General features: G+C 30.1%; 2 protein-coding genes across 2 annotated transcripts; both read left to right on the top strand.

The window, feature by feature from the left end:
- Positions 1-252: 252 nt before the first annotated feature.
- LOC119668622 (gram-negative bacteria-binding protein 2-like) lies at positions 253-7184 on the top strand (the record flags this gene model as incomplete). The annotated part of the gene is given in 5 exon segments (XM_038078191.1): positions 253-441; positions 2260-2833; positions 2895-3061; positions 3135-3445; positions 6505-7184. Coding segments are annotated over 5 exon segments (1353 nt in total). The 5' UTR covers positions 253-326.
- Positions 7185-8337: 1153 nt separating this feature from the next.
- LOC119686062 (probable cyclin-dependent serine/threonine-protein kinase DDB_G0292550) lies at positions 8338-11781 on the top strand (the record flags this gene model as incomplete). Its single annotated transcript, XM_038100519.1, has 4 exons — positions 8338-8613; positions 8680-8789; positions 9555-9625; positions 10132-11781. Coding segments are annotated over exons 1-4 (1878 nt in total), but the record flags the coding sequence as incomplete, so codon positions are not given.
- Positions 11782-11785: the final 4 nt, after the last annotated feature.

Here is an 11785-nt window from a genome sequence, read left to right as displayed (position 1 = left end):
TAAAATGCATGTTCGGAACAAGTCCGATGGAAGTAAATAAAGTAAGTGCATCAAGTATGACTTGCTACCATTAATCTGTGAAGCATTTTCTGAGAAAGAACATTAGACAAATTGAGTTTTTATTTACTTGCGGTTTTAATGAGTAAATGCTCTGCTCGAAAACGAGTTTCGAGGTATTCATAGATCAGCACAAGCAACCCAAACCTCTTATCGTTCCATTACTCTCAATTCAGTGTTCGATCTATCTGCAAACGGCTCGTGTGATTTTGTGTTTTAGATAATCTATTCAAATTATTGTGTTTTGTTGTAGTGTTTCAAGACTTAGTATGCGTTTTAGAATATATTTTTTAGTTGTCTATGGATTTATTGAGATCTATGCATATACGATGCCTGAAATCGTACTTGACTTAAAACATACCGGATTTCAGATATCAGTTCCTGGTAAGATTGTCAAAAGAACCAAAATGTTTCAGTTTGTTTGTGTGTGTTATCGTATTTATGTATTCATATATGTATGTATCCATTAACATGAGAGATGTACAAGATACACGCCTCCTATCTTCGCAACTAAAATCGATAAAATGCTGATTTTGTAGAAATATTAATAAAACAAAGATTTTATTCATAAAATCAAATCATTATTAATCAAATCAAATCATTATTATTATCGAAGCTTTGATGTTATTTAATTCATTTAAACAAAACAAATTAATCAGCGTCATTATTCAAAGAAAAATGTGCTTTTTTCAAATGAAATGAAAATGAATTACAAAAGTATATTTAATCGAGCATTATAGTATTGTTCTTGTTGTCTAAAAATATCTTTATCAATTATGGGATTTTTTTAAGCAAACACTTGAACTTCTACCTGAATTAAATGTTAATGCTAATTTTTATATAACATCAAGTTTTATGGATTAATGTTATAAATATATAATAAATTATTTAAATTACTGTCCACGTATTTAAATGATTCTTATGTTTCTGATAGCTGTCAGAAATCTACATGATCGTAGTTATAGGTTTTATTCTTATCAATATATGTATTTTCAAATATGGATAGTTTTTTTTCAAAATATTTATTATACCAAATATTCACATAAATTATATTATTTTATATAACCACCTCTTATCTTGAAATACTATCACACCTAGCCCCACAATTCATTCATATCTTTTGGTACATCTACATTATTTTCTTTAAGGACTTCGCATGAATATTCAATGGGATAAGGTCAGAGACCTGAGGTGGCCAGTAAGACACTTTGTACCCAGTATCACTAGTCCTCTTCCTTAGGTGCTTCGTGTCGTTATGTGTTTGTGCTCAATATGTTCACATAACATTATGTATTTTATCTATAAATCTTTGTACTGTACTTACACCGCCATCTATCATATAGCCCCATTATCATAATTGGCTCTTTGCCATACTTTAATGTAGACTAAACGTCTTTCAACTGCAAAACACTTCCATTGACACCCCAAGTCCATGCGCGTTCATGCATGGACGCAAATAACTCAAATAATTTTTATTTCGTCGGAAAACACTATCTTCGACAAGTCCTCTGTTATTCATTTTTTATATAGTTTTATCAATTCCATACAAATCACCCTATCCCTTATGGCAAGCAACGGTTTTTTACGTTTACGCGACCTTTAATTCAGCTGATTAAGGTATATTTCTAACAGTCTCCATGCAAAGATTAGTATATCGTGATGGACAAGCTGCCTATGGTTCTCTACTGCAGTTTCGTATTTCTGCTTAAAGTTGAGGATTGCCTTGCAAATCGGAGACAAATTGGGTATAGATTTCCGATCTTCGTTACACAAGTTTTGCTTATTCCCAACTGTGTCGAAATTTCAGAAGAATAATTAAAATGACAATTATAAACAAAATAGGAATAAAACCGATCGCGTAGTTTTGTTGTAGTGATCATAAATATAAGCATAATTTAAATAAATGTATTACTGTTTGAGACAAAGACTGTAAATGCGATCTGTAAAATCTGTTAATAAAAAAAGGTAGTATAAAAAGTATAGTGTTTTCCAACTTTTACTCTCTACTAACTGATCAGAGTAAGCAATAACTGACCTTAGATCTGCATACCTCCCTGAGGAGCCTGTAATTTTTCTGAGATTCAGTAACGCGGTGTTGGTAAGCTTGTCAGTTTTCGTAAATAGTTCCAGGGTTATATCCTTTATGTATTATTGTATTATATTGAAAAAGTTAATCAATTTATTAAAAAAAAATATTTCTAGATAAAGCTGGAATAACAGAGGTTGTGTATGTTATTGAAATAAATGATATATGTTCAACAATAATGGACTATTTAAGTAAACCTCAAGATAACATGTGGTCGGCTCGTCAGCAAAACATAACTCTCAATAATCACGACCGTGTTTCCGTTACCTTAATGATTGTCCATAATGACAGCATATATTTGAATACAGAAAATTTTCGAATAGAAAATAGTAAACCCAAAAAAGTGATCACATCCAATATTAAAAAAAATAGCATTGAAGATTTTATTCCGGAATGCGTGACAGCTCATACTAACAATCAAAACTGCCGAAAACCGCAGACTACTTCGACTACCGCAATAGTTAATTGCATAGATGACTTAATATTTGAAGAAAATTTTGACAACACAGATGAAGTTAACCTCTCTCGTTGGAGTTACGATATATACAATAAGAACAGTGATAATCGTAGTGTAGAATTCGTGCTCTTCGATAACTCAAAAAAGAACTGTTTCGTTAGTGATGGTTGTTTAAACATCGTGCCAACTGTAACCGAGAAAATACGTGCCCAACCAATTGATCTAAGAAAAAAGTAGTTCTTTTTTTATCAAATTAAGGAAAGCTATTAAAAATTATATAAATGTCTTACATAGATGTACGAGCAATTTTAGAGATGCCTGCTATATCAATACCGAAATAATAAACGTATTTTATCCTGCTATTAATTCATCACAAATCAATACGAAGAATTTTTTTACTTTTAAATATGGACGCATTGATATAAGGGCGAAATTGCCGATTGGAGATTGGTTACTTCCATGTAGGTTGACCCCATTAATATACGTGTAATATAATAGAAAATTTATTTTCTAAATAATAAATATATATTCCAGATATAATGCTGAAACCAGCATACCCATATGAAGATGAAAATTCACAAATTAGAATAGCGTTTGCGCGAGGTAATCAGAATTTATTAGACGATTGCAAGTCAGGTATTGACGGCAAGCATTTATATGCTGGAATAGTATATTGGAAAAACCAAAAACGTACAGAAAATTTTATGGAATTTCTAGGTGAAAATCACTTCGGTGAAAATTTTCACAATTACTCAATATCATGGACGACTGAGAGTATATCTATGTCTGTAGATGGAAAGCAATACGGAATAATCAATGAAGGACTAGAGTATTTCACTGGCGAGGTAAGTTCAAAGATTTATTATTTTTTTACTAAAAAGTGTAAATAAAGGGTTGTAAAAGTTTAGGGATCGCGCAATTGAAGTATATATAATTGATTATAAAAATTAAAAAAGCCAAATGAAAGGTAAAAAAGTGATTTTTCTGCTTTGCAACTCCTTTGTTTGCAATACAACTGCTGTGAAAAAAATTCCAGGAGCTAATCCTGTTATAAAAATAAAACTGATACTAAACATCATATGATGTCCAATATACTTTGAGATTACAGTGGACCAATCAGTAATGAAAAGAATGTATAACAGACAGACGTTGAGTACATTAAATTCAGCTTCAAAAGTTACTCAATAAAACCTTGGAACATCTTATGCTGAGCCGGTCAGGTTTTCCAAATATTATGAAGTTACTTGTCCAAATCGTCCAATAAGTAATATAGAAGCACTTCATAGCGTTTACGAAATCCACGAAGAATTCATACGGAATATTCATCGTATGCTAACTTTCCAACTTTAATTAATATGTTACAAGTTTTGAGCAAAAAATGAATTGTATATACTATTGTCTATATTTTAAACCAACATAAGCTCGATATCTACAAATCTTCATCAATAAACACTTGAGACAAATTTTAAGACTTTGATAGACTAAAACGATCTGCAACGCCCGACTGTGGGCTATAACAGAACAAAACCATCAGCGAAATCATACTTGCTGCTCTAGAATCTAATCCACAAGGTTAAGGAAATCACGATCAACTAAAGACTACATGGATAAGTGGATAAGGACAATCAACGAAGAGTCAGGTAAATCTCTCAGTGAACTAAGAGCTATAGCGCGTAATAGAAACAATTGGAAATCTTTTGTGATTAGACTAAGTTCTTGAATTAACACTTTTGAACATGTCAATAATAAATAATAATAAGCTCGATAATTACAGCTTCTTAAATCTTGATGTTAGAAACAAAAGCTTCCACCAGCCATGGCCTAATGTGAACTGAGATTAACCATCTGCTCAGAAAATTCTTATTTTTTTTATCGAAATACTTAGAAGTAAATTACTAGCTGTCGGAGATATAGGTAATGCGAAGCATGCCTTTTAGCGTTTAAGGCTAACAAAATCAAAAGAAAAACAAATCAATTTGGCAACTTATAATGGTTTCGAATTAATTTCGAAGAGCTCTCTAACTTACGTACTTACGAACATTAACAGATTTAATTCAAAGAGAAGTGTATAAGAAATTCAGATGTCAACTCTTTAAAACGAAACGCGGAAATTTGTTAACTGACTAAAATATAAACAAGCAATTTGAGCAATCGAACTTCAAAACTACGATCTCTTTTGAAGATATCAGTGCCTCTTGGAGACACTGACAATATAATGTAAGCACTTAATGTAATCATTATAAATGCAGTAAAATTGGCAAAAACGAAAGATCGTCTAAAAAAGACCACTATAATAAACACGTCAAGATATTATTAAAGTTAAAACAACACATAAGAAGACAATAGCCCGATCACCTGAAATCGTGTACTTCGCATAACCTCAACTACAAAAATTCTCCAACGAGAACTGAAGCAACAACATCAGAAAACTCTTCGAAGCTATTTGAAATGCTTCAGCTCTAACGTAGCCTAAGACTATACAATGTTTATAATAATCTTAATCAACAAATTTAGTGGGACTCACATCTTCGTTATGAAAATAGTAACTGACCAAGAATGAGCGAAGAAATGGGAAGTTTTTAGCGCAATCATTGATTTCTATTTTTACACCTTAACACAACCGACTTTTAGGAACTTTAAAACAAGAATATCTCTTTGATCTCTTGGATACATTGTTAAGCACTATAAATATATAAACACATTATGCAGATTTGTAATAGCAATCAGTTTTTGATATTTAAATGATCCCGAAATCTGACACTGCATATTCGAAACCGATAAGTGACTTACCTTTTCTTTATATTTTGTTTCAAAAACTCTTCTGAATCCTATCTTCATTAAGGAACATACAATTCCAAATGTCAGTTCTGTTTTAGAAAAAATTATGTACTACTCCCACAGAGCAAGTATAAGGAATCGTAGTTGAAATATTTGATACATTCTAGTAGAGCAGTTTTGCTCGCCCGTTTTTGTGGATATGGTACAGACGTTCAATAAAATATGACACGATGTACTACTGTACTGATGTAGAATTTTCCACATAAAGAGAAAGCATTTTGTATCGAAAAATAAGAAACTAACGCTGGTATTCCATAAGGCAGAATACTTGGACCAATTTCTGTACCTAATATAAGAAGATGATATTCTTAATCTTTGTAATACAAGCGACCCTCAAGCCACTTTTACTTACTTAAGTTTCAATTTAAAAGACCTGGAGAAATGGTTATGAATGAATAGAAAACCATCCTCACAGCATTTACATTAAAATAGAAAACTTATAAACAAAAAAATTAAATTGAAATCTATTTCCGCAAAACGTGGTTGTTTGGAAATACAAGGAAATAAAGATTGACACAGATACTTAGAAGATATATAAAGATTAGAAGATACATACTTAGATGATAAAATAAGATGTATAAGTTAACTGGCTCTAATCAGAAAAGATTATTGAAAAAAAATTGCTAATGTACACGACACATACCAAACTAATCTGGATATTGTGGGACAATAATGATTTGTGTCCTTTTTGTGAAACATTAGTTTATCTCTTCAAACAGTCCTTTGTCATGACTGAAGATCTTATTGCTCTATATATTTACTTTTTATGTGATCATTTACCTATAATATGATAATGTTAAAGTCATTTATTTTTGTTCTTTCAATTAACTTATTCGTAGGAACGACTAAAATCACCGATCTTTCATGTTAATCTTCGAGCTGATAAGATAATTGATCCAAATACAAATGCAATCACTATGGTTTATTTTAGTTGATCATTGTTCTATATAATTAAAAACGTTCAATCAAATACTAGAAAATTTTTCACAATTTGAAATTAGTTTTTAGTTTGAAATTAAATTAAATTCTCTTAATAATGTTGAATTTTTGATCATTCATTTTTAAGGTCTACATTTCAATTGGACTATCTGCCGGTGGCTGGGAAGAATACAGAAAATCTGAAGAGTTAATTTGGGGTCGGGAAGATTCCAGAGCAAATTATCATTTTTGGAACAAACGAGACGAATGGATCCCCTCCTGGAAGGATAACGGTTCTATGAAAATTGATTATGTTAGAGTGTATGCCATATAAAAAGATATTTTTTCTTGATCTAACTAATACTATTGCATGAGATAAAAAATATCGAAATAAAAAATGTTTAAAAAGTTATATATTTTTCAAACTTATCCAACCGATATATTCTTTAGATATAATAATCAAGAAAATCGTTTTTAAAATTAAATCAAATAAATGCTCATTATTATTTGTAGTTAGCTAAAATTATTTATTATTATTAATAAGTAGTTTATATTAATTAGTAAGTAAAGAAGTATAAGAGTAGAATAGAAAAATAGAAATTGGACTTTCTGGATTTATTGAAATGTGTATTTTCTATATATATACACGCGGTTTAATTTGTAAAAAATTTCTGTTGAAATATCTCAATATCTCAAAAGTAGTTTATTTAAATAGTTGAATAGCAAATTTATCTGGCTATATGAGTAGTACTTACTTCTCTCTCGAATATTTCTTTTATATTAACTGACTTCATGGGAAGAAGTCTAATTGACTTCTTGGAAAAAAAATCTATTAATGAAAATCAACTTAATAAATTTAAAAATCAACTATAGATTAACTTATATATGTATATTATATTTCAAAATAAGCTTTAGTTATTTTTTCCAAAATCAAATATGTCAAAATAAATCTAAAAAATTAATTTATAAACGTAGTAACATTAAAAATATCTTTAAATTATCAACAAAAAATTTAAATATATATATGTGTGTACATACATTATTAATGAAATATATGTAATTAATATTTAGAGTAGTTGTGAGTCCATTTTTTTAATTATTTTTAATTAGTGAAAAGAGGCTGATTTGAATAGAAAATAAAAGCTTATAGATCAGTTTTTATTTTTGTTTTTATTATTATGTAGTAGTCAATATAAATGTCGGGAACATTTCAAAGTTTGTTTGACTTCTTCCTCAGGACGAAGTATTATTTCAGATGTTCTTGAAAACATAAAAGGCGTTTATAGGTCACTTTTTGTTAAAATTAATATTCAACACTTGTTTGATATAGTGCAATATAGACAACAAAATGAAGAGGATGACGCTTAGATATAGACTTCATTAATATTAATTTATGTTAGATCCTTATCCTGATAATGACTCTCAAGGATAAAGAATAAATTAAAAAATGTTAAACAAACATTGAATCTTAATTTTAACAAAAAGTGACCTATAGCCGTATAAAAAATATATTAAAACCATTAATTATATACTTTAGTAAATTGAAGTGTGAACTGTAGGTAAATATGGTAGTAAATCATATTGAAAAGTGAATTTTAAACAAAAACAAATTGATTTTTGGTTTTCTTGTACTTTTGTTTTAGTAAAACGCCTAAAAGTTTTTTAAGTATAAATTGCTTACTCATATTCATAAGTTAAATGTGGTGAGCAAACATACCACAACACTACGAATGTGCTGACTTTTATATTCAACACATGTTACTCATAACATGTCGTATTCATATAATTAATATTTAAGAATAAAAGTCTGGCAGCATTATAATTCCTTTCTTCTTTTGTGCAGAAATTTTTTCAGTTGCTTTTCATCCGCGTATTGCGTTAAATGGATTAAGAAATATATAGAGGAAGTTGCTTTTTTATTTTTATTTTTAAACGATGAATAATGTGTGATTTATGTAGAAAATAAAAACAAACGAATTGGAGGCAATATAAGAAATTAATTACATAAAACCAAATATCAAAATAAGATTCGTTTTCAAATATATATTGGGCCAAAAAATTCTAACTATTTTTTTGGCAAAAACATAAATTGAATTTGAATAATTATTAAATTCATATTGCTAGACATTAATTTATGTGCTAGCGTCTATTGGCTAAGTAAATGTAGAACACTGCTGCAGGAAAGTAGCAAAACGGGTTCATCATTTGAAATGGATATACTTGATATCGACGAAGTTCTCAAAGACGACTCCTTTATGTATGTAAAATGCCAAAATATAGAATTTAAACGATTAAGAATATAAATAATTATGTTTTATGGTAGATTTCTTGATGATAAATCTCATGATGATGTTTCCAATATACTTCGACAGTGGAAAAATAACAATTGCATACCAACGCAATTGCAACAACAGCAACAGAACCAGGAACAAGGTAAGGCCTTTTTCATACACGTAAAGTCAATATGTGGAAATTTGTGCGGCGCTCAAATGCTGTTTATCCATATTTGGAGAACTTGTAAATGAGAAAGTTACTTTGCCAACAAACAAAAGCGAATTCTTTTTACTTAACATGAAACATTTATCAACTTTAAAATTTCTTTTTTCTTATTATGGAAGTCACAACTCTATAGATTGCATTAGCTTCGTTTAAAATATAATCTTAGATAATTGGATGTATATGACTCAAAATTGTTATAAAAAAATATCAATCGAAAGAAAGGATCAAACTAAAAAAATCTTTTTAACTTAAAAAAGATTGTCTTTAATTCTAAACTAGAATCCGGCAAAGCATTTAGAGCAAATAGGAAATTACTAAAATGTCTTATTTATTAAATAATAATATTATTGAAATTTAATAATGGGTCTATTTAATATAAAATTCCTTATATTAAAATAAAATTTGAATTTACAATTTAGTTTTTTCTCATATATAATTTTCCATAAATAAATTATATTATACCACATATTTTTTTTATAAATTAAAAAATTTTAATTAAAGCAAAAAAGAAGTGGAACGCTATAAATTATCCAAATATGTAACATAAATCTATATAATTTATTTTTCTCTATTTTATTACATATAACGCAACAACTGCGTTGTCCACACGGTCTTGTCTTTCGATTAATTGAAAATCCCACGCACGGCAATATGTTCCATGAACTCTGATAACACTAAATACCTACACCGACTTTACAGTGTATAAGCTGAACTCAAGAACATTCACACGACCCAAGCGGAAATCGGCACAAAATCTCGAATCACAATTTGTAAGTAAATCATGTTTATCTACTTTTTAGCAAATAAACAAAAAAAAAAAAACAAATAAATCATTTATGCAAATAATTCGCGAAATGCTTTGCAATCGCGTAGATAGCTTCAAAATGCTATCTATTCACTTCCGAGTATTTAGACCGACCAATGTTTTGCATGGTTTTGCTTTCTCACATTTGTCCGTTACTAAATCGTAGTGAAACAGAAGCGGCAAGAGGTGAGTCATTCGCCGAAACATATGTTGCATGAGTTCCGATAAGAAATCAATATACGCCGAATTTACAAAGCAACCAATTTAAAAACACTCTCGTCCTACATTTATCTTAAAATTGCATTTTATTTTTCCTGAAAAAAAATTTATTAAAAAAAATTAGAAAAATTTTAATTTTTTTTTTTTAAATATAATTTATTAAACAATATATAAGATGATTATAAAATGTTTCTTTTTCTCTATATAATTTATGCGAAATTTTAAGCTAATATATATTATTTGTTATTGTAGTCAAACTCTCCTCTCACCAATGGCTTGCATATGAATCAGCACCAGTCCCAGCATGGGTCACCCATGTTGAATTTGGAAATTGGCGGATTGGTAACGACAATGCATAAGTCGTTTTTGCAAGATACCTCGCCTCCATCATCAATTTGTTCCTCAATGGATGTATCGGTAGATCGTATGAATAATTCACTAATCACATCGGCTGACTTTTCCAATTTAAGTTTCCTACAATCCACTCAAAGTTTAGATTTAGAAGATGTAAATCGTTTCGCTTTTAATTTCTCAAACAAAGCAACAAGTGACGGTTATACCCTAAGTGATATGATAAGGGATCGCAAAGCGCTTGAATCACTCACAATGTCCAGCGATGGCACTTTAATAAAAGACTCACACATTGCTCAAATCGATGACATATCGCTAACGTTCAGTAAAACTGCGTCTGGCAGCAGCACCATGGACAATTCAACTGAAAGTATGGATTGCAATAATCGAACAGTGCAAATTTTCAACAAGGATGACACATTTAATGGTGGAAAAGCGAATTCAGATAATAATAGCAATGAAAATATAATACATCGGACTATGTTACTGAACAATGACCTTATCAGTGATACTACATTTAATTTAATAGAGAACAGTTTGCATGGTGAACAAATAGCTGGACAAAACAGTGATCCCAACGTTACTCACAATTTAAACAATGTAAAGCAGCAAATAAATGAAACATTCAAAAAACCAACGACTTTGAATGAAACAGTGTGTGTCATCGGAAATACTAACACAACATTTGAGTGTCAGCAATCTAACTCCGACCCACTCTGTGAAACACCGGAAAGTGTCAGAAAGAGTGTAGGTACTATGAAAATTTACGAATCTACTCCCCGCACTACTAACATTCGTTACAATCGGCACCAATACACTCCAACTCTCCAAGAAATGACAGAAGATGTAAATATATCACCGATTATTGCAACTCTTGATCAACGTACCGCAATCCGCGCTATGAACGAAACTTTCGAAAGAGAACCTTTAGTCAGTAAAATCAACTCAAATACGTTTAATGATGTATTGCCAAAACTAGATAGTATGGAGATGATAGAAAATATACAAAATCCGAATATAACATTTCAAAAAAGTTTTGAAACAGATTTTAAAAGTGCGGCTGGGAAAGAAATGAAAAACGTAATGGATTTGGCAAAGGCTGAGGCTGAATTGTTAGCTGGAAATGATGAAGAATTCGAACATAAACTTGACGAATTTAGCAAAATAGAAATGAATATGCAACAACTTAAAATGAAGAAGTCGTTGGAAAGTATTAAGAAACGTTTTAGCTGTGTAACTGCACCAGATAATAAATGTGAAAAAGAAATTATTTATGAAGATATGGATAAATCAGTACCCCCTGGATATGTTATAAATACGAATAAAACATTCGAAACGGATATTGAAAGTCCGGAAAAATACAGAGAATATAAGGACACAACACATGTAATCAATGAGTCAAACTCTCCAACTAATAGTACAAAATATATAAGGAACTCAATGTTTGTGTCAAAGGAATTACGTGACTCATCTGGAAGTGGACTGACATCTTCAACGGCAAGTGCCTCAAGTAACGCGGGTGAACGCTTGTTAAGTCGTCGAAGCCGACTTTATG

This window comes from Teleopsis dalmanni, chromosome 1, assembly GCF_002237135.1.
Source record: "Teleopsis dalmanni isolate 2A chromosome 1, ASM223713v2, whole genome shotgun sequence".
NCBI lineage: Eukaryota > Metazoa > Arthropoda > Insecta > Diptera > Diopsidae > Teleopsis > Teleopsis dalmanni.
This window is presented reverse-complemented; position numbering and strand designations above follow the sequence as displayed.